We start from the raw sequence: 23,927 nt of genomic DNA on the forward strand, positions 1-23,927 counted from the left end.
TGTAAAATTAGACTGCATGCTTGATTTTATATATCTGTGACAATGGGTCTGATTAAGGTGTGTCCCAATACTTTTGTCCATATAGTTTATATAATTTCTTATTAATACAATTACTATTGTTGTTAAATGATTTATGTTTTCATTTTAACAAGACCACATGTCTGGTTGTGCTTGTTTCATACAAAATTAAGCTATATGATATTACTCACACACTCAACAAACCTTCAAATTTAGGTCACATTGTTATGCTTCACGTTAGAAAAATTTCAGACATAGCTTATATTCTGACTAGCAGACACTTTTTATTATAAGAAACATAAAACTATAGAATCAATTCTGATATGAGTAACTGATCAAACATCATAGCATATATCATTTCGGTCTGATCATTTTTGCATATTCAGTATCATTATCCTGATTAGTATTATTTTTAAATGTCATCCTTGTTAATACCTGATCAATAAATCAATAAAGTCATTCATGTGTTTGAAGATATGTATAGTTGTGCCTAAGGGTTGTTCTGCTCCAGCACAAAACAAGCTTTTTTCCAGTTCAAGCTTTGTACTGAACCTCCAAAGGGAGCTGACCCTATTTACTTTATTAAATTTGTTAAAGCATGTTTCTGGTCTCAATTTAAACTATTTATTGGTTTCTCCAAATAATCAAGAGTTTGTATAATTTATATATATTAATTACTTTTTCACTATTGAATATTTAGTCATGTAATTTTGATTGTCCACTTTACACATTCTATAAAAGCTATACAAGTAACTTTGCAACTACATCAACGATAACTCATTAGAATATTACACCTTATTTTTCAGACATTCTACTGATAGTTAATAGTTACTAAATAGCAAGTGCATGTCAACTTATTCTCCTATTATTCACCCTTTTGCTAATGTACAGGCCATGGCTCACTTTAATTTAAATAAAGTTAGGAAAAAAGCAAAAACGGGTTACACAATAATCTCATGACTTTACTGCATGAAAAAAATAATCTCATCTTTATCGATAGTGGGACAATATCTACTGATCGCCCACAGGTGTCCCAGTTGGAACAAGATTTGGAGAAGGAGCATACTGCCTTATCTCAGGCTCTGAGGAAAAGAGAGAGAGAGGTGGAGGAGGCCACTCAGGAGGTGCAGAAGAAGGAGAGGCAGGCCGCAGAGCTCTCCGGCTCCATAACGTGAGACCACCTGGCATTTCAGTTCCTTAATTTACCTTTTGTATTGCAGGAATATTTCTTCAGCATTCATTTTTGTGTACCACTGCAAATAGAATGCTCAGAACATGTTTATGGGTTCCTACGCAGCATGGAAAAGTATGAAATTTGATTTTAGTGTTTTCCAGGGCTGCGTTTCCCAAAAGCATTGTAAGACTCAGTTGATCATAGCTCCATTGGTTTCAATAGGTCTACGATGTACTTAAAGGGTTAGTTCACCCAAAAATGAAAATTAGGCTGCGTTTTACTCACCCCCGAGGCATCCTAGGTGTATATGACTTTCTTCTTTCAGACGAATCCAGTCGGAGTTATATTAAAAATGGTCTTTGATCGAAAGAAGAAAGTCATATACACCTAGGATGCCTCGGGGGTGAGTAAAACGCAGCCTAATTTTCATTTTTGGGTGAACTAACCCTTTAAGATTACGATGCTTTTGGGAAATGCAGCCCAGGTCTGGATAAGTATGGAAAAAAGAAAACCGAGTATGGAAATATGTTTGTATTTTCAGACTATTGCCCCATTCTATTTTCAAAAATATAAAACAGAATTTCTAAAAAATAAATGTATAATACAAGCATAGTGTTTTTTATGAAAGTGTGAAAGCATATGACTGAAGAAATTACTAGAAAATGTTTGTTGGCTTCAGTTTGCCTCAGTTATAACACTGAACTTTTTTATGAGAATTGTGCTGAGGGTGTCCCTTGAGATGATCTTATGACTGTTTAATGGCTTCAAAGCCTTTGTGTCCCTAGCCACTCCCGCTAAACTTTTTCTCTATATATACTACAACAGCAAATTATTTTAGCTGAGGAAGAAAGTGCTTCACATAGTGGCTGTTCACATAAAAGCCAGATCTAGACAACTAGGATTTTCATATCTTGATTTTCTCTCATTTCTTTTAAGGTCAGTTATATTTTACCTATAGTCACGTCCGTACAGCAACTGGACATTAATAAAAGCACTGAGGAAAAGATGGTAATGTTAAGCTGTGTGTTTTTTCAGGCAGCTGAGTTCAGAGATGAGTAAGTGTCGAGTGGAGCTGTCAGACATGGAGCTGGAGCTGTTGCGTTTGAGGAGAGACAGCAACACGAAAGCCTCTCAGCTTAATCAGATGGAGGAGACACTCAAGGAAACCAAAGGCCTGCTGGATAAGAAGAGTGAAATTGGTATGCAGCTCCAGTGACCACCAACAAAACTATAATGGGCATAAACGTCTGAGTTGTACTTAAACCTAAGCCTCTTAAAAAGTGAGAATTTAAGAATTATCAGCTGACACTCATTGGGGTTTGCAAACCTCACTTTAAGAAAAGTTTACCCAAAGGTGGGTTGAACCTCACAAAGAGATGCCCATAGTCTAGTCTAGTCTACAACTGAGGAAGATTAGATGAATCATTTTTTAATAATATTCTTATGTTTTCTTGTCTATGTGTTTCAGTTATCGACCTTGAAGAGAAGCTCCACCGCAGTGAGATGGACAGGAGGAACTCACTGCAGCGGGCGCAGTTGCTTGAGGGACAGTTGCAGGATGTGCGTGGAGAGCTTGCAGATACCCTGGACCACCTGCAGGAGCTCAGAGACTTGCTGCAGCAGACACAGTTGACGTCAGACCAACAGCAAGCAACCATCGATAAATTAGCTGCTGAGCTCAGGTGAGCTGCTCCACCGCCTTGCTCTGACTGCTGGGAAGCCACAGCAGTCCATCCATCATTGGATATGCAGAATTTCTGAGGTTTCTAACATCCTTACTCATGTTTGGCTGAGGACAGCCTAAATTGAGCACGTTGTGTTGTTGTTTATATGCCTCTGAAAGAGATTATGAGGGATCTGTAAAGGCCTCAAAACACATTTTGTGTTTTTAGAAAACCTTCAATACCATATTTTTATATGGGATGCACAAAAGGATAAATATTTCCTTGTAAATACCCGCTGATGGTTGCATCCTGGTTTTTCTTTCGTTCTTCTTGATGGACATTAATGGTGGATGTCTCAGCAGAGACCTGTGAAGTCATTCCATTTTCTTTTTATTTCCTAAACCCAATTTCCAACATTTCATACATGTTTTTTTATGTATAAATATAGTATATGCACTTTGAAAATACAAACCACATTATGCTGCTCTAATATAATACTTGTCTAAATCCATTATTTTAATTATAAATATGAGCCTTTATAACTTCTATTTTTTTTTTCTTTTAGTAATGTGTTATGTATTAGAATGTGATAATATAATTTATTGGTTTAGATTAAACTAAATTCACTATTTTTGTTTTTTTGAGTTTTTGTACAATGAGTGTCCATATATTGATCAATCTGTGTCCCAGTAGTCTACGGGATTTGTAGATTTAAACAAATTGTTATATATATATATACTTGCATTTAAAAGTTTAGGGTCAATGAGATTTTTTATTAATACTTTTATTCAGTATTAATAATGGAATACTTTTATTCAGCAATGCATTAAATCGAAAAGCGACAGTAAAAATGCATAAAATGTTACAAAAGATTTCTATTTCAAATAAATGTTGTTCTTTTGAACTTTCTATTCATCAAAATATCCTGAAAAACATGTTCAGAGTTTTCACAAAAATATTAAGCAGCATAACTTCTGAAGGGTCATGTGACACTGAAGACTGGAGTAATGGCTTCTGAAATTTCAGCTTTGTTATCACAGGAATAAATGACACTATAGGGTTATTCTAAAGTGTAACAATATTCCACATTTTCAATCAAAAGCCTCAGAGACTTCATAAGAAAAGACTTAATAGCATAAGAGACCTCCTTCAAAAACATTAAAAGTCTTTCTGACTCCCAAAATTCAGTGTCGGCTACAACTCAAGCAATCGTTCCATTCTTCAGAATGTTGTCAGTTTGATCTAATCATGGTCAAAACAAACACATTCACAACTTCACCCCACCTCAAACATATTCAGTCAGGTCACAGTAGTGCTTCATAACAGAATTTGTCATCATAAATATACATTTTGTTGAAATGCGCCACATTTACCCAACCTTCAACCTTTAAATAATCAGTTTCTCTATCATTGAATGTGTTTTACAGAGAGAGTCAGAGGGAGCTGGAGGAGAGGAACCATGAGGTGCTGGATCTGGACAGTGCTCTGAAAGAAAGACAGGGGGAGCTACAGCAGAGAGCGCAGCTGGTACCACACATAAACATGAACAAGATCTCCATTGCCTCCATGTCTCCACTCTACTAAAGCATTGTGTTCTCTCTTGAGTTGGGGCAGCTGGACGTGGCCATTAAAGAGCATAAGCTGGAGATGGAGAAGAATGTGGAGTATTTACAGGAAGCTCTGGAGAAGAGCCAGAAAGAGCTTAGAGAGAAGGACCAGCAGGTGAGTCATTGAGAGTGACCACAGATGAGTTTGTTAATGGACAAATGTACTGATGAGGTCTCGTTGCTCTCTGGGCAGATGCAGTTCTTGATGGAGAGGCTGGAGATGCTGAAGTCACAGATTCAGGTTAAGGAGGACCTGGAGAGGGTACGGCACATGTTTGAACTATAGTGAGGAGAGAGTAGAATTTTTTACCCTGTATTTACCGAGGTAAAGTGTGTAATTTCACAAATCCCGTCAAAAGCACGCCCAGGTCCATGCCCATTTTCACCCGAAAATCAAAATAAAACTCTGAACATTTCATTTTACTTTTACTTAAAAGTTTGAGGAGATTTGAGCCAGCAACCCTCTGAAATTTTTTATAATACATTACATGACAAGCAGAAGTAACAGTGTTACAACATTAAACTCTTGCTGTACAGAAATTAAGCCACACCAACAGGTTGTGTAACACTTATCTTCAAAGGACATTGTCAGAGTTATTTCTTTTTCTTATTTTATCATGGGTGCCATGTCATTCTGACAAACAATAATTTTATCAATCTTAGAGCTCAACATAATCTTGTGCAAGTATGCATGCTTGCTGAAAATTGCCAAAAAAATGACTGGGTAAGCATTTCAGTTGCATTGTTTAGTCTCAACTTATATTGTGTGTCTGTGCGTGTGTCAGGATGCTCTTGAACATGGCCAGCAGCTGCGTGTGTATCGTGAGCAGCTCCAGAAGACGGTGCAGGAGCAACAGGAAGCACATTCACACTGTGAATCTCTGAATAGACAGATAAATGAAGTCACCCAGCAAGCACTTCAGAAGGTGAAATGTCTGCAGCTTTAAACTTCGCCGTTATGCACTTATGTTCACTGCACGCTTTAGGATCTCTCAGTGAGTGTTTAAATGCACATTCTTAAAACAAGTATGCTTAAACCAATGTGTGGTCATGTAAACTCATTCAACAATTTTCTTTAGAGGAGGAATACACACTAAAAAACATTTTAAAAATATATTCTCATATCATGCAGCTAAAGGACTTCTCCTTTAGTGGTGTAGTCGTACAAATTTTGAGACATTGCTGGTCATTCAGTGTTGCCATTAAAAAAAAACAAAAAAAACAGTAATACTGATAAGAATACTAATAACAATATAAAACGCACTAAGATCTGATGAGCTGCTGGGTTAATGAACATTAATCATGTTTTTAGTGGTGCGTCAAATGCACTGCACATCGATTGAAATGAATTGGAATAAAGAATGGAATAATGCACAAGCGCTCATAGAGCTCAAGACATGTGATTTACTCACATTTTAGTGGGTTGAATGAGTCCTTATAAGTTTCCCACTGACATTTTGGAATACTCTTTTTATATGTTTTATGTAACATCTGGATAGAATACTCTGAGAGGAATACGTACTTCTGTTTTATTTACAAAAAGAAGAAAAAAAGTATTGTAAACAACACAGGTTCTTGCATTGCCTGGTTATTGGTTTGCATGTAAACAGGTAAAACGAGTTATTTTAATAAACTGAATTTAGTAGTTATCAGTGTAAGTGTTGTGGGTATGGTGTGCTCTCAGTTGGATGTGTGACTTTAGAAAAATAAGAGATTTATATTTAAAATTCCGTTATCTCACGCCTGCAATTTACACTTTGAGAACATGTATGGTGTAACATCAGTCTTTAGCTTAGTGGCACGTCAGTACATTGTTTATGAGCAGATCAATGAAAGTTACCTTTTAATGAGCTGTCTCTCAGATTCTTGAGTTTTCTCAGGGCCTGATGGTCCTTAACCTGTTTGTTGTTTTTCTGTAGGAGAAAGAAGTTCATCAGCTGCGAGAAGAGATGTCTGTGATGGAGAAGCGCTCTACACATGCAGAGGTCAGACTCCAGGCCACCATTACTACCCTGCAGCAGGAGCTTGAGCAGCAGAGAGAGGAGCACCACAAAGAGGTTTGGAGAAACAGAAAATTTGTCATGGGACAGTTGAGCTGGTTTGCTGGGTCTGACCCTCTCTCTCTGCCTCCCAGCTTTCAGCTCTCCAGCAGACGCGTGGGCAGCTGCTGAAGGTGTCGGATCAGATCTCCAGCAGCTTGCGTAATTCTCAGGAGCAGCTGAGCCAGCGGCTGCAACAGGCCCGAGACCAGCTTGAAGAGGCTAGATCTACCTCTGTTCGCCTACACGCTGAGCTTCACAGCAAAGAACAGCTCCTACAGAATGCTAATGAGACCCTGCTTATCAAGGTGCATGACTCACTGGATGGTGTCTTACAAAACCACTACATACAACAGTTCCATATTACGTTTATATTAAACATCCATACTTTCTCCAAAACTGCTTGCCCAATAGATGCTGGAGCCTATCCCAGCATTTTGGACTGATGACAAGGAAACAAACTGGCCAGTCCACCTCAGGGATTTGATTAAAGATTTTACATATAAAAACAGTTAATTTCTAGAGTTATACTGTGAGGAAAGTGCATGTACAAGCAACAGTATGGTACAATTTGGATTACAATCTAATCTATTTTTTTTTTTATTAAAAAGTGTTTTTGTTTTTCACTGTGCTTGTTTGTAGGGCTGCACATAATGGGCAAAAGTTTTGTAATTTATAATGACTAATAATAATATACAAATATTTAAAAAGATGCAATATTACTATTGTAATGTTTCTCTGTAAAATAAAATGTATTAGTATAATAGTATTTGAGAACAATTTTGTAATAAATTTTTATAATAATAATATTGAATTAATATAATTATAAATGTGATTGATAATATAATTATCAGTATCAGTATAATATAAGTATTGTTATTATTGTTGTTTTATTGTTCTTATTAAAAAGTTAAGAAAATAAGAAATGACTATTATAATATTTGTAAAAAATAAACAGTATTTATGAAAATAATTAAAAATCTTTTAATAATAATTTTATAAAAATATAATAATCATTGTCTGCTGTGATAGCCTTGTGTATAGAGCGCCAATATTTAGCACAACTGTGCTCGTGGCGACCAGAGTTCGATTCCCGTCTCGATCCCACCCCCCTCTCTTCACCCAATGCTTTCCTGTCTGCCCTTTACTGGCCTATCAAAAAAAGGAATAAAAGCTCATAAATGTGACTTAAAAAAAAAAAAAAGATATATAATAATCATTAATGCAAATACTACTATTACTACTACTTCTTTTTATTATTATTAAAATATTATCATTTAAGGACTGAGTCCAGTTCACACTTGAATCTGATATTGGCCACATTTAAAAAAATAATTTGAACAGCCAAACAAAATAATTGGATACAAGTAATAAATTCAAATTGAACATTGTCTTGAAGTGTGAACAAGGAATGGGTAGAAATTAAGGAAATATATAGTGTGGAAGAATTTACTCTCATTTTGAGACTTAAAAAGGATCTATTTTAACATATTGGGAGAAATGGACTGAGTACTGTAAAGTAAACAATAATCAGTGTCTTTCAATCTGTAAACATACATTTGCCTTAAAAGCTGACTGTATACCCTTTTTTTTTTTAAATAAATGAATAAATAAACTGTCTCACTAGGTTGTGGACCAAAGCTAATGTATCATTTTTAATAATCACTTTTTTGTGAGTTTTTCCCTCACTCCTTATACTGTGTTTTCTTAGGAGTCAGAGATCACCCGTCTTCAAGCCAAGCTCTCCAGCTTCGAAAGGGCCACAGAACTACACAACATCACACTTCGTCACAAACCCAGCACTCCTCCCCCTCTCTCTCCTCCTCTCAAAGACTCTATTCTTCATGGCTCCAAATCCTCCTCTCACAAAAACACTTCAGCACGTTCCAGCATCTCCTCCTGGCAGAACACCTTCTCTGACACCTCTGTGGAGCTTTCAGACAGTTTGAAAGCCAGTGTACAGGCTGCAATGCTGCTGCCCCCCTCCCCAGACCAGATCTGGCAGGGTCTGAGCACCCATGAGGCCACCTCCGCTACAGACATGTCCTTTAATCCACTCACATACATGCTGGACCAAGAGCAACCAGAAGAACCAGATCTAGACTCTCTATCAGGTATGCTGAGGTTTGTTAACCAGACTCTGGCCCTCCAAGAGCAACAATCCCTCTGTGACACCAGCACCCACAAAACAGGCAAGTAACATGACTGCATGTAAACACTTTTATAATATCTAGTGTACACAATGGAGTGGATTTTTAAATGTTTATTAACTTAATATCGCTCATACTTAAAAGGATAGTTCACCCTAAAATGAAAATTCTGTCATCATTTCTTTCTTTGGTGGAGCACAAAAAAGATTTTTGTCCATAAAATGAAAGTCAGTGAGGTCCAATGTTGTTTTGGACCCCAGTGACTTTCATTATATAGACAAAATAGTTGAAACATTCCTTAAAATACACCAGTTCAAAGGTATGGGGTCAGTGATATTTTTTTAATACTTTAATGCAGCAAAGATGCATTAAGTTAATCAAAAACGATAGTAAAGACATTTATAATGGTACAAAAGTTTTCTATTTCAAATAAATGCTGCTATTTTGAACTTTTTATTCATCAAAAATTTCTAAACTTATTATTACTGTTCATGGTTTTGACCAAAATATTAAGCACACAACTGTTTTCAAAATTGATAATAAGAAATGTTTCTTGAGCACCAAATCAGTATATTAGAATGATTTCTGAAGGATTATGTGACAATGAAGACTGGAGTAATGGCCACTATAGTTCTAATAAACACTTATATTAAGTTTATTAAAATAACAGGAAAAAAACTATTTTAAATGGTAATATTTCACAATATTAGAGTTTTCTATTGGTTTTATAGAATAATTGCAGCCGTAATGAGCATAAGAGGCTTCTTTCAAAAACATCAACACCAACCCTAAACTTTTGAGTGGTTGCGTATCTTGTGTCATACGTGTTTAAAACAACATGAGGATGAGTAAATTTTGAGTGAACTCATTCATTTTGCTCCTTTGATTTGGGCCTGCAAGCCACCACTTAGCCACCCTAGCAACTGCATAGCAACAAACTAAAAACACTCAAAACACAGTTTTTCTGAAAATCTAAAACTTTTAATTTTCCTGCAGGAACATAATGAGGTGGCAGCTGTACTGTGTCTGTCCTTACAGGAGAACCCATCAACTAATGATATTCCTGAAGTCTTTACCGAATAAATGCACAGAGGTCCAAAACCTGCTGATTCGTTCTTTTTGCCCTGAGCTACTAGATGATTTTTGTATGAAGCCTAAATGTTACATTTAACCTCAGTTCAGTTGTGAATCAGTTTGGTAGAGCTGTTTGAGCTTGTCCAGTAGCATGATCAAACATGTCCCAACTGAATTTGAAATGTCCTTTTCAGTGGTGGTTTTGTATTTAGGTACATATTTTAGTTTTACATTTTATGATATTAATTTATACAATTTCTTATGTGAATGATTGATTGATTGATTCTTAATAAATCTTTAGATATTCAGAAACATCTCTTTGCTTTCATGCCAAACTGTCATGCTAAACCTTTTTTTCTTTACACCAAAGTCATCTATATAGCACGTTAACAGGAAGTGTGCCATAGTTTAAATGAACTAAGTTAATATGTATCAACATGCAGCCTTTTAATAATAACTGTGTATTTGCATATGTTTACACTCATGCGTGTGTTTACACAGGCCCATTGTTTAATGATACAACAACTAGTGTGTCATATTTGCTGGGGGTGGAGATGTATTTGCTGCTCAGAGATGGGCTGACAGGTCTATTGTGTCTGTTTTTGTAACCAGCAAGCACTCCGAGAGTCCAGGTGTGTAATTTAACATAATTTTAGGAGGAAGTCGAGAGCTTTATTGCCATTGTGCGGATACAACTATATTAAATAAAGATTAAACGAAGAACTTGTAATAACAAAACCAGATCTCCTCAGAAGATGTTCCAAATGTTAAGTATATGCAAAAGCATGGTAAAAAATATAAATAAAAATGAGGACACTAGCAAAGCATCGCTTCTTCTGTTTTCTCTCATTATGCTGAAGAAGGCATTTGCATGCATACAAGAGGCTTTGGTTTGCAGTGAAGAGGATGTGGTCAAAGATTGGTGATTTATAGCACCACGCTCACGCTATGTGCACGTTCCGAGAACTCTCTTATCTGGTGGAGCAATTGCAATAACTACTAAGCCAAAGCCTGACCATCTGATGGGCTTGCAAGAAGGGCAGATAAATATATATACCAGTGTTTCAGTTCCATAGCAGTGTCTTTCTTGTGTCATCAGTGACAGTGACTTCCTCCTGTCTGCAGCCTTTTGCTCTTTGTTAATTTGACCTTTACAATGGCGAGGTCCCCAATGGCAGCTATGACAACAGTTTCCATGAGACAGTAAAGGTCTCTGGTGATTCCCTTTCTTTGTTTGACTGTTGACATTGCCACAGCCCCTTTATCTTAAATGCATACTTTTGTCACCCACCTTTTGGGGCAGATGTCCAGATTTTATAATAAATCTTTGAAAATCAAAATCTGGGTTTGAATTTTTAATGTTATTATAACCTAAAGATGCTATGTGAAAGTTTGAAACAGAAAATAGTGGTTTTCATCTTGCCACTTTCTTGGTAAAGAAAACACATTTTTACTCAAATTAATCAAAATGGATTTATAGCGTTTTGGAACCAAACTCTTCATATATATGACCACTGCATTACATCACAGCAGCAGAACCTCTTTGGCTGTGATTTGATAACTGAAACAGTTTGAACTCGTTACTCAGAGAGCCATTTACATCTGCTGCAGGAAATATGTAAACGTATACATTTGCATGGATTGTGTTTTTTTTTTGTGCTTCAAAGCCATGTCCTATATGTATAATATTTCAAATGGAGAATGACAACAAATGAAAACCCATAAGTATCAACTGCAATGGCATGGAGGCTTTTTTTATATACTAGCATAAAAACTGCATAACGTTTACAAGACTGATGAATGCAGAATGTATCCTTTACTGATTACTATGTAAAAAGCATAAGACCATGTTAAATGTTTAGATTAGTTTCTGAGGTAGCATGTAAGTCAAGATCATGTGTTTCTCTTTCTTATCAGCTGTTGTAGTCAACACCATGATGACTAAGATCCTCTTTTCCAAGGCTCAAAGTCTTATCTATACCGTCACAGAGGTGTGATGTATGGTGCATTGCGTTTGCTTCTGAGTTTTTGCATGTGAGTAAATGGTGCAGATATTGCCCATGCTGTCCCAGACTACGTGTTTTATGGGAACCAGTGATTCAGAATCACAGACGTCAGAAGATTCAGACTTCATATGGTTCTCAAGCAATAACCAAGAGCATTTTCAGAGGAACAGATACTTCTTATTTCTCTAAAGCATATTTCTGTTCTCTATTGCTTGCACACTATGCATTTCTCATTTTCCCAGTATGACGTAATGCCCTGAAAAGACATCCAAACCTTTTATTTTCTGCACCCCCCTCAGTCACTATGGTGTCCCATAAGGAGTTTGAGACTGCAGGGAAAGCTCCTGGTCTGCAGATATGGCGCATTGAGAACATGGACCTGAAGCCAGTGCCTAAGAATCTCTATGGCAACTTCTATACGGGTGATGCCTACCTTCTGCTGTACACCACCACTGCACCCTCATATTATATACACATGTGGATGGGTAAGTGACACACCTAGTGGTCTGAATAGAATAGAAGCATTTTACCTATGGCTGTACAATAATATGAATATATCTTTTCACACATGGTGAACCACATATGTTTTACATTTGCTTTATTTAGATGAGGAAGGATGTGGCCTGTCTGTTTTTTTCAGTTTCATGTCATTTTATTTTTAATGCTGCTCTTCCCATAAGAGAGTGCTGGGTTGCTTTATTTAGCTCTTGAGAAATGTATGTTGTGAAATGGGCCTTTACAAAAAAATGCTCTTTATATTTTCTGTCAGTGACATCTGCCATAAACTTAAAAGGAAATGCATTTAAAACTTTACTGAGGTGCTCTATACAACAGTTCTTCACCATTTCACCACCGGTTCAAGTTGGTCAACTGAATTGACCTGAATTGCTTGGTAGTGTACATCACTGCACCATTGATGATAGACATTAGACCTTTTTTCCACAAAATTTCTTTAGAAATTTACTGGTACATGTACACCAATGACTGTCTTTATTAATAGGTCATTGAATCACTCATTCAACTGATTCATTCAAAAACATTGATTCATTCAGGAACAAAACAAGTGACTTGCTGCGTTGCAAATCACATACTCTCTGAGTTACGTACTACTTTTGAGCCGTTAAAAAGTATGTTCTATACAGTATGAGTTTGTGTAGTAATCCAGACATACTACATTCAATATGTTGTCATTGTCATGTGACCTACCAGCGTCAGTTGTGTCACATTACTGATATTCACAAATCCTCTGCTGTGGCCTCATTATGGTATAGTAAAGTGTCCATCAGATGCACACTTCAGAATCTTGCTGGAAATAGTAGGTCATCCGGAGACTTTTTGCTTACTTTTTTGTGAATACTGTAAATACTTCTCATGAGCTTTCTCACCACCATTATTATTTCAATTCTGAAAGTGCACCTATTTTGTGCTAATTACTTATGACACTCCCTCCTACCCTTAAGGAAAAGTTCATTTGATCTAGTACAGATGGCATACCTCAGAAGGGTAGTCACTTAAAGGGTATTTAGTCAGCTCCACAGACTACAGCGTGCCTTCACTTGTTTGTGTGGCAGTGCATCAACCGTTGGCTTTCAGCCCACTAAGGTTTATGTGGTCTCCTGTTTAATTCTAGTGACTGATCAGTGAGATGTTGTTTTTGTTCCACCCAGTGGTTTAAACTTACTCGTTTTGCTCGCAGACATGCCCCAAACCATAGTAGTTCTAAGACATTTGAATGGAGCTTTAGTGTGAGAAGAAAAGGTTTATTTGAGGACACAGAGTGGAAAATCTCATAATGTGCTTCACGTGGCCTCTTTGGGCTTTATATTTGGTTCTTATTTTGCTAAAGACAGATCCACTGCTAGTGCTGCTTGGCAAGTGAGGTCAGTTTGAGTGTTCCTGTAAGTTGTAGGACATTGTTTTTCACTAACAGAAGCATCTACCCTGAAACATGTTTTACTGTCTTTTGTATGCTGCTTTTGTGTAAAATGCGATACATTTTTGAGAAATGTATCAATTTAATGACTCAGTAAAAGTAAAAAAAATATGTATATATAATTTTCCTTACTCATTGAGTACATGAGAGTCTACACATCATTATTGTTTAAAAATATAAATATGTTTCTAGGGGAGCTGCACCTAAACCAATATTGACTTGTCAAAAAGGAGCCAAATCATTTGATATTGCAAGAGACTTATTGACCTTACTGACATAACAGGGTTGTTTTTGTTAACTATAACTATTAAACAAATTATTTTACTAAAATAAAATTAAATAAAATAGAATATAAATGTTATATAAAAACCTTAAAAGGAAACAAATGTATTCATTTCAATTCAATGAATTTATTTTAATTAAAGCTAAATATAAAAAAACAAAAGCACAACAAAATTACTAAAACTAAAATGTAATAAAAATAAAAATGATCTAATTTAAAATATAAATAAAAATAATATATAAATAATACTAAAATAGCACTGTGACACATGAGGATCTTCAGGGGTCCTCTCTATGGTATCAGATATTGGCAGACAAAAGTTTTAAATATTTAATAAGCAGTGAATCAGTTGTGTTAAAATACTTAATTTTTATTATATTATTATTATATATATTATTATTTTATTAGTATTAAATATTATATTACAAACTACTTAATGTTTTCTTTTTAAGTATTTCATTTTTGAATGAGTTTTTTATTCATCATATATTCATCAAAAAATATCCAAATAGATTTTAATACAGACAAAACATGCTCATCATTTAACACATCAACAGATGTGTGAATTGCATTTTTTTTTAAATATATATTAAAAAGATAGCACAAACATCCCTTTTACTGTGATCATTTCCCCCTCCTCCAGGGAATGTGTGTTCTCAAGATGAAAGTGGAGCTGCTGCTATCTTCTCCACACAGCTGGATGACTTTCTCGGGGGTGGTCCGGTTCAGTTCCGTGAGGTCCAAAACAATGAGTCGCTCACCTTCCTGGGCTACTTCAAGTCTGGCATCAAGTATAAGGTCAACTCTCCTTTGCTTTTTCATGAAAATTACCCTTCTTAGAAGCAGAGTTTATCATTAACTTAAGCAGTGAGATTGCAAAAGTAGTCTTCCTGCTGGGTTTACTTTGTAGAAGCATCAGAGTAGAATCAATTATGGCTCTAAAACATCCATTACTGTTTAGTCATGCCACATTCTTTCCATTATATTCAGCAATTTGCTTAGCTAAGTAAGTTTGCATGGCTCTTTGAGAAGCACTCTGCCGAGTGGTTTGCATTTAGTTTTTAACTTTTAATTTTGTCACTATCCCAGTATCATTTTATGTAATGGAATGAGTCAACTGTCTTTCCTGACTCCTCAGCAAGGTGGTGTTGCGTCAGGCTTCCATCACGTGTTGACTAATGACGTGGATGTGAAGCGACTGCTGCACATCAAAGGCAGGAGGGCCATCAGAGCCACTGAGGTGGAGATGTCCTGGAGCAGCTTCAACAAGGGAGACTGCTTTATCGTAGACTTGGGGAAGGTATAGATAACTGAAGCTGCCAATAGAACACATTTGAATATTTTAAAATATACTAAAATATTTTACTATTATATTTGAAATATACACTACAGTTCAAAAGTTGGGAGTCAGTATGATTTATTGCTTTTGAAAGAACTCTTTTGCTCACTGAAAATAGTTATTTTAAATTGTAATAATATTTCACTATTGTTACAATTTAAAATAACTTTTTTCTATTTCAGTATATTTTAAAATGTAATTTATTTCTGTGATGGCAAGCTGCATTTTCACTGGCCATTATTCCAGTCTTCAGTGTCACATGATCTTTCAGAAATCATTCTAATATCCTGATCTGGTTCTTAAGAAACATTTCTTATTATTATCAATGTTGAAAACAGTTGTGCTGCTTAATATTTTTTGTGGAAAATAAGTGATTTTTTTTTAAAGATTCTGTAACGGAAAAAAAGTTCAAAAGAAGTAGCATTCATTATTTGTAACATTATAAGCATATTTAACATGTAAATGCATCCTTAACAATGTAATGCACAAAAGTATTACTTTCTTTATTTCTTTCCTTTTTTTCCTTCAAAATAAAATCTTACTGACCCCAAACGTTGAATGGTAGTGTACATTTGAGTCATTTTAAAAACACTTTTCCCATTTTCCGTCAGGACATTTATCAGTGGTGTGGCAGTGACTGCAATCGTTTTGAACGTCTAAAGGCCTCCCAGTTGGCCATTGATATCCGGGACAATGAGAGGAACGGCAGGGCCAAGCTGATCATGGTGGCGGATGGGACTGAACCAGACGCTCTGACTAAAGTGAGTGAAAGATTTAAGCTCGACTTTTCCTAGAACAATTTCTGCTCAACCACCATCTGAATTACTCAACAATGTGGGTAGACATCAAAATCACTTACAATTTATAAGTGCAAAATGTTAAAGCTGACACTAAATGCCTGTTTTTATAAAATGACATACAGTGTTACATTTTCATGGATGCTGAATAACCACACATTATGGTATGGACACCATCAAGCAGGCCTGATGTAAAATTTGGCACAATGGCTTGCTTGTTTGTGTTCTGGCTCTGGCTTGTGTGTTGTGTTAATGAGAAAGCATCCATCATGCGTTTAATGAGAGGGGATGATTTTTGTGTGCCAGAAAATTTGTCCGCTATCAGGTCATTCAGCACAGGGTTCAATGTTTGGTCCACTTGGCATCAGATAAGTGTTTGAAATAAAGTCCTGCTGTTCCCATATGGGCTTTAATCCTGTATTCCTCTCACAGGTTCTTGGACCCAAATCCAGCATCGCCCCAGCAACTCCTGACGATGAGGAAGTGGACACCTCCAACAAGAAGAAGGCAGGATTGTACATGGTAATAAAGACTATTATCTCTACTTATATTTTTAGCTCAGTTCTGAATATTTACCATCTTAATTATTTATGTGGACTGTTGTACATTTATAGCTGACAGCTGTAAAGTTTAAAATACTGTCTACATCATTCACACAAAAACAAAACATCGTGTTTCTCATTATCTTTATTTCGTAAGCTTTCGACGCCTTTATTTATCTATCTTTAATTCATGTCTGATTGCTGTCCTGTGGTTTATCATTGTAGATTTCAGATGCCTCTGGCTCCATGAAAACATCTGTTGTGGCCCAGACTAGCCCATTCAAGCAGGAGATGCTCTCCCTAGATGAGTGCTATATCCTGGACAATGGAGTTGATAAGAATGTGTTTGTTTGGAAAGGTGTGTCTCAATGTGCATGAGTTGTTAACTTTAAAATCAACATAAAAAAAATGCATCCTATTTTCTTTCCTAACACACATGCCTGCTCTTATTGTGCATAGTTCGTTGGTGCACATTATTCCAAAGAACTCAACTTTTCTTTTCAGCTGATGTCATCTAGACCATGCAGGCTATTAAAGGGACAGTCAAGTCAAAATTAAAATAGTGTCATCATTTACTCACCCTCATGTCATTCCAAACCTGCATGACTTACTTTCGTTTGTGGAATACAAAAAAAGTTTTGAAGAATGTTGGTTACCAAACCAAACATAAAAGAATGTTTCTTGTCCCATTGACTTCCATAACATGGACATAAAATACTAAAAAGTCGATGGGACCCAAAACTGTTTGAGTACAAACATATCTTCTTTTCTGTTCCACAGAAACACATAGTGATGACACTATTTAAATTTTTGGGTGGCCTATTTCCTTAAATTAATATTATTCAACAGCCAATTGTATGAATCTGTTAGAAATAGAATCTGCCCTATATCTGTTCTTACATCTCTTATATAGTATTATAGAGATGTCAGACTGATACCATCTTTGAGTTTTTTCATAGTGCTGACATACAACACAGCAAGACTAGGGGCCCTTTTGTTTAAATGCACCACATATTTTTCATAAAAATGAAAGAGCTTTATTTAGCATATGCCTCTGTCTTCCCTTTGCCAACAGGACCAAATGCAAACACATCTGAACGCAAAGCGGCTATGAAAGCAGCAGAGCAGTTCATCAAAGAGAAGAATTACTCAAGTAAAACACAGGTACATACATAATGATTTTAAACACACATACTGTTGACAATCAAAGAAATGGATCCATTGCTTATCAGTTTATTCTTGTAATTTAGTTTTTATTAGTATTTAAGTATTCTGGTTTGTAGAAATCTACATTTAGAAGCAATGTAAACAATTACGAAAAAGGTTTATATATTTATGCTTACTGATTTCATATAATATCTTACATAAAATATGACTGAAAATATGTTTTCTACATTCTTCATTTTTTGTATATATGAACAACTAATGGCACATTTACTGATACTGTACCTTCAATACTTGATGCTGTAGATCCAGGTGCTGCCTGCAGGAGGCGAGACCACCCTGTTCAAGCAGTTCTTCTCTAACTGGAAGGACAAGGACCAAACCACTGGTCCTACCAAGGCCTACACCATTGGAAAAATAGCCCATGTGGAGCAGATTCCTTTTGATGCCTCCAGCCTCCATAACAACAAGGCCATGGCAGCCCAGCACAACATGGTTGATGATGGTTCTGGAAAAGTCCAGGTAAATTTAATTTTGGTCATCAAAATAAACTCTTTCACAGTGATGTTGGGGATAGAAAGTTTTACTTTTTTAATCTTAAAGGTTTTCTGTTCATCAGAGAATATATATATATATATATATGCTTGCTTGCATTCAGTGCTTATATGTATAAAGGGGAGATCAAGTAAGAAAATGTTCTTTAATCAGTCTTTCATTAACACTAATGTTTGTCTAAATCAGATTTGGCGTGTGGAGGGAGGGGAGCGTGTCCCAGTGGATCCCTCTACTTACGGGCAGTTCTTTGGGGGAGACTGTTACCTGATCCTCTACAGTTATAAACAGGGAAGTAGGGAGCAGCATATCATCTACACCTGGTCAGTCCATATGTGTTTATAGTGGTTTATAGTATATTATCTGTGTTGTTTGTTTCATATGAACAACGTGTCATTATATTGCATGCATGTGATATGTTATAGGCAGGGCCTGAAGAGCACTCAGGATGAGCTGGCAGCTTCTGCCTTTCTTACAGTCCAGCTGGATGACTCCATGGGAGGAGCTCCAGTTCAGGTGAGAATTACCTTTGAAAAATGCTTTTTGAAAACAGCATACAATAATGTTTTAACTAACATGGTTAGTATACTGTTTACTGACAAACTTATAGGGTATAGGTTTAGGTTTGGGTTGTACATTTTGGCATGAACCAAAGTGTACAATTTTTTATGATTTCCCAATCTTTTAGGAATTATTACATGTTTGCATGCCACTTGGGTTGGGCAAGCCTATAAAATCCAAGAAGTCCAAGAAAGCCAAAAATTTGCTGTATTTCTGATGGTAACCACCAGGGTGTGATCTTGATCAGAAGAGCCATTAAATTAACCTAGTTTGTCTGTTGTGACTTTTATCAATTTTGTTCACATGTACCATCATTAAAATGATTTTATCCACCTCAATATATTGCTCAGGTGCGAGTGACACAGGGTCAAGAACCTCCCCATCTGATGAGTCTGTTCAAGGGCAAACCTATGATCATCCATACTGGAGGCACGTCCCGCAAGGACGGCCAGACCAAGACAGGCAGCACGCGCCTCTTCCACATCCGACAGAGCTCCTCTAGAGCCACACGCACTGTCGAGGTCAGTCACAGTCTGAATACTCTTATACATACAGTATAGTGTAATGTTTCTCATGAATCACCTATAACTTCCATTGTAGGTTGAACCATCTGCATCCAACTTAAACACCAATGACGTCTTTGTGCTGAAGTCATCAGATTGTGTGTTTGTGTGGAAAGGCGCAGGTGCCAGCGATGAAGAAAGGGTCGCTGCGAAGTATGTTGTAAGTGTGCTGGGAGGACAATCCACTGATGTGGCCGAGGGTAAAGAACCAGGTGAGTGTCTGCCATGTGTTTTATGATGTATTATATGAACTATATTTCTTACATAGCAGTCTACTCAGCTGGATTCTGGTCGGCTCTGGGCGGGAAGAAGGAGTACCAGACATCTTCAACTCTACGAAATATGGTCAAACCACCACGTCTGTTCGGCTGCTCCAATAAGACAGGCCGGCTAATGGTAACTGAGAGTCACAGAAACACACAGGCAAGCTGGAGGACAGCTGCGGTTTGTAGTAAATATGGTGATGTCATGGATCGGATGTCTTGTTCTTGTTCTTCTCAGGTTGAGGAAGTTCCTGGAGACTTCACTCAGTCAGACTTGGCTACCGATGATGTCATGTTGCTTGACACCTGGGATCAGGTGAGTTGATGCACAGTATGTAGTCCACATGAATGTAGTTCAGAACAGTGGTTCTCAACCAGGTGGTCTCAGCAAACTTCTAATGGAGCTTCAAGATGACTAATTTGTTTCCCATATAAAACACGTTCCCTCATTTTTATTAAGTTATTTATTATTTATAAATCATATAATAAATGTGAACATTTTTAGAACTGGGAAAGTCATGGAAAATAATATAATTTTGAAAAGTAAAATGCACATTAAAAAGAAAAATACACATTTTTTTTTGTTATGTCAAGCGTTAAAATCTTTTATAAGTAGAAATTATCATATTTGTAAGTTAAAAATATTTGTTAAAAGCCTTATCCCATAAACACATGTAGAAAAGTGGAAATTAACACTAATATAATTTTAATATTTATATTATAATATTTAATATTTATTATAATTATTTTATTTAATTATTTTACTATATTAATAATAATATTATAGCAAAGTACCAAAAATATTTTGTCTTAGATGATGAGGGGCCTTGGAGTTAAAAAGGTTGAGAACCACTGGTTTAGACTGTAGCTGTGTCCCAATTCAGGGGTTGCATTCTTAGAAGGACACAGACTTCAAAGGCCACACCTTTAAAGTCTGTGAAGGTCAAACCGTCTATTGTTAAATGGGACAGTCTAGCCTACGGAGGACTGCTGTGACAGCTGCAGCTGATGAGCGGCAGTGATGTATGTACTGGAGTTTTATTCAACTGTCACAAAGGGTGGCACAGTGGCTCGGTGGTTAGCACTGTTGTCTCACAGCAAGAAGGTCCCTGGTTCGAGCCCCGGCAAAGAGTGTGCGTGTTCTCCCTGTGTCTGCGTGGGTTTATGCCGGGTGCTCTGGTTTCTGCCCAAAGACATGCAGGTTAGGTTAATTGATCATTCTAAATTGTCCCCGGACGTGTGTATGGATTGACTTGTGTATGGTTTAACTGGTTCTCACCATGAATATAGCCATAGATGCTGAATTGGCGTTAAGAAAGACATAAACAAACAAAACACTATGGGATAGCCTGGGCTACGAAGGATCCATTTGTTTGTATGCTTTGTGTCCTGGGAAACAAAGGGCGCATTTCGAGTCTTGAAATTGGACAGCTTTTGTTTGCCACAGTGATGCATTCGGTCTTGGAAAGCAGCATTCAACGGATGCAGCCTCTAAATTTGGACACAGATTGTATCAGCTAGCACATGTATATAGTTCATGGGCTGTAATGCTGAAGAACTGCCGCTCTTTCCAGATCTTCCTTTGGATTGGTAAAGAAGCCAATGAGGTTGAGAAAACTGAGTCACCAAAAATAGGTGAGTGACATGTTTACTAAATCATTGTTTCATGATAAAACATTGAATTTTAAGTTTTTGAACAGGATTTTGGTTAACACAAGCTTAAGATATTCTTCCATTTTTTTCTACGTCAGTAATACCCCACTCCCAATGATTTTTAAAGCTTTTATCGTTGTGAAAAAGGTGATTGCTAACAAATGGCTAAATGGGACAAGAGAGGTTGTCAGGGGCCTTAAACTTCATCACGCCCAACAAATCAACTTCTCTTCTCAGTAGTCTGCTTTTATAGCCTCGTTTTCACACTCATGCAAACTATTCTAACTCAGACTTTCTAAGCTATAGACTTTAAATTAAGATCAAAAGAGTTGTCAGAAGCTTAATGGTAGTGACATTTAAGTCATAGTTCGTTTATATCCTAACTTTAGCTTTTTACTTCTGGCGATTGTATTTAGGCTTCAAAATTCATAAAATTTGTTGATGAGGAAAATGTGAAAGAATCACAGAGCTTTTGTTAATCACAGAGCTTATTTTCTGCAATAATCCAAAAGTCAATGGAAAAAATGTTGTTGAGGGAAACAGGATGATGCTAACTTACAAGTTGACCTACAAAAATATGTCATTCCTATAGCACTCTATATTCTGTATACTCTATAACTGAGTATGTTCTTTGTCTGTAGCTAAGGACTATGTGGACTCTGATCCTTCTGGACGTCGTGGACTGCCCATCACAACCATAAAGCAGGGGGCTGAGCCCCTGACCTTCACAGGCTGGTTCCAGGCTTGGGACCCACATATGTGGGACACTGACCCTCTGGAGAAAATCCGAGCTCGCTTTTAAACCCAAAACTGTTCCCTCTTCTTTGTATAAGCACTTCTTGTTCCTGTGCATAAATTGCAACTTTCCAAGGTTTTACACAATCTAAAGATTGGTGAAATGCCCATCTCGCTTAAAAGTCCACTCTGTATTTTTTTAATTTTTTTTGGTTAACATTATGTTGACCATTATGCGATTGGTCTTGGACTGTAACTAGTTTGTAGTTACAGATGCCATTGTAGAAATAATTAATTTATTCAGTAAGCAAAAGAGTCAAATTATAGGTGAATTACTGAAATTAAAAGCCAAAGTAGTATTTGGCTGGTCATGAGATCTTACACGTCTGCCCTCATGAGGCAACCCCACTCCATGTAAAATAAAATGGCTTATTTAGTACTACTGATTTTTTATCTCATGATCATTTTAACCATAACCAAAAGTACTGTTTTAATGAGGAAAATTACCATCATTAAAACTGACAGATTTCAGATTACAGATCCATAGTTTTATTGAACCTAGTCCAGTCAAATGGATTTTGGGAGTGTTTAGCTGTGTTCAAGCAGAACCAGCTGTCATAGTAGAAGAAATCTACCAAAATCATTAGCACTCATAATAGTATGCGGTATGATGCATAAGGTATGTTACCCTGTTAACCTTGTTATTTTGTCAAGCGTTTTGGCTATTTATTATTGCCATTATGGCGTCCAAACTTGTTACCATTATAAAATATGTGGCAAACTTCATGACTATTGCTTTTACACACAAGCCATTGATATATGTTCAGCCTGTACAATGATGTTATCATGTTGGACTTTAATAAATTGAGATTTTGAGAAAGTGAAATTATATTTGTATATTTACTGTATTTACTATTTTTATACAGTAGTGAGCACACCAATTCTACATTTTTATAATAATAACAGAACAACTGTTCAAAAGTTAATGTTCAGTACTTTAAAAAAAAAAAGTGAGAGTAAAGACTGATGTAACAAAATATTTATTGTTCAAATAAATGGCTTTCTTTTAAGCATTTATTTTTTATTTTAAGCAATTCATCAAAGAACAATGAAAAAAAATCGTGCGGTTTCCACAAATATATTAGGCAGCACAATGTTAATAATACACACACATTTATTATAATAAGAAATGTTTCTTGACCACCAAATCAACCTAATATAAACGATTTCTGATGGACAATGTGACAGTGAAGACTATCTTATCTGTTGTACTACTCCTCAGTTAGACTTTAAACAGGATCACTGGGATTGAGTCATGGGTGTTATTCAACTAGATCACACAACACCACTGTTCTCTTTTATTATGAAGCTACCTGTTTTCTCTAGACAACCTAGTATCTCTAGAATGCCACATTTACCACAAACCAAGCTTGTCTGACATCAACATCATGATATGATGCAAATTCAGATTTTAAATGAATCTGAAGAATCAGCTGAGAGTATGATGACTCTCCTGTACTAAGGCCATCCTGTGTCATTCTCTTCAGATCTACAGCTCTTTTCTTTTTCCAGATGTGAAAATGTGTTCGTGCAGCAGCCTGCTCCTACCAGGGAAAATTATACATTGCTTAACTCAACAGCTGCTGACCAAAAACTCAGAACTGGTAATAGACGGGGCTAGAAAAAGAAAGCAATGCTTCGTCTTCAGTAATATTCTGGAAAACTGTGATTAACCACTTAAGCTCGGGGCGTTTTTTGGTATTTTCGCCTAAATTCGCAGAGTTTAACTGGTTTTAACCTTCATGCTTAG

General features: G+C 36.4%; 2 protein-coding genes across 2 annotated transcripts in view; both read left to right on the top strand.

Moving 5' to 3' along the window:
- ccdc18 (coiled-coil domain containing 18) overlaps positions 1-9,939 on the top strand; it is a 26,185-nt gene extending 16,246 nt beyond the window's left edge. The window contains 11 exon segments of the mRNA XM_016502226.1: positions 1,047-1,189; positions 2,228-2,391; positions 2,661-2,874; positions 4,284-4,383; positions 4,462-4,578; positions 4,657-4,725; positions 5,249-5,389; positions 6,383-6,520; positions 6,598-6,810; positions 8,214-8,694; positions 9,649-9,939. Of these exon segments, the coding sequence (XP_016357712.1) occupies positions 1,047-1,189; positions 2,228-2,391; positions 2,661-2,874; positions 4,284-4,383; positions 4,462-4,578; positions 4,657-4,725; positions 5,249-5,389; positions 6,383-6,520; positions 6,598-6,810; positions 8,214-8,694; positions 9,649-9,656 (1,788 nt within the window). The 3' untranslated portion in view covers positions 9,657-9,939.
- A 2,080-nt stretch (positions 9,940-12,019) lies between these two features.
- scinlb (scinderin like b) lies at positions 12,020-23,003 on the top strand. Its single transcript, XM_016502227.1, has 16 exons — positions 12,020-12,217; positions 14,592-14,746; positions 15,087-15,248; positions 15,899-16,048; positions 16,517-16,606; positions 16,852-16,984; positions 17,702-17,790; positions 18,097-18,312; positions 18,532-18,665; positions 18,768-18,858; positions 19,254-19,424; positions 19,504-19,678; positions 19,747-19,862; positions 19,968-20,045; positions 21,304-21,364; positions 22,024-23,003. The coding sequence occupies exons 1-16, from the start codon at positions 12,037-12,039 to the stop codon at positions 22,182-22,184; spliced, it is 2,163 nt and encodes a 720-aa protein (XP_016357713.1). The 5' UTR covers positions 12,020-12,036; the 3' UTR covers positions 22,185-23,003.
- Positions 23,004-23,927: the final 924 nt, after the last annotated feature.

The sequence above is a fragment of the Sinocyclocheilus anshuiensis genome, unplaced genomic scaffold (assembly GCF_001515605.1).
Source record: "Sinocyclocheilus anshuiensis isolate Anshui unplaced genomic scaffold, SAMN03320099.WGS_v1.1 scaffold718, whole genome shotgun sequence".
Lineage (NCBI taxonomy): Eukaryota > Metazoa > Chordata > Actinopteri > Cypriniformes > Cyprinidae > Sinocyclocheilus > Sinocyclocheilus anshuiensis.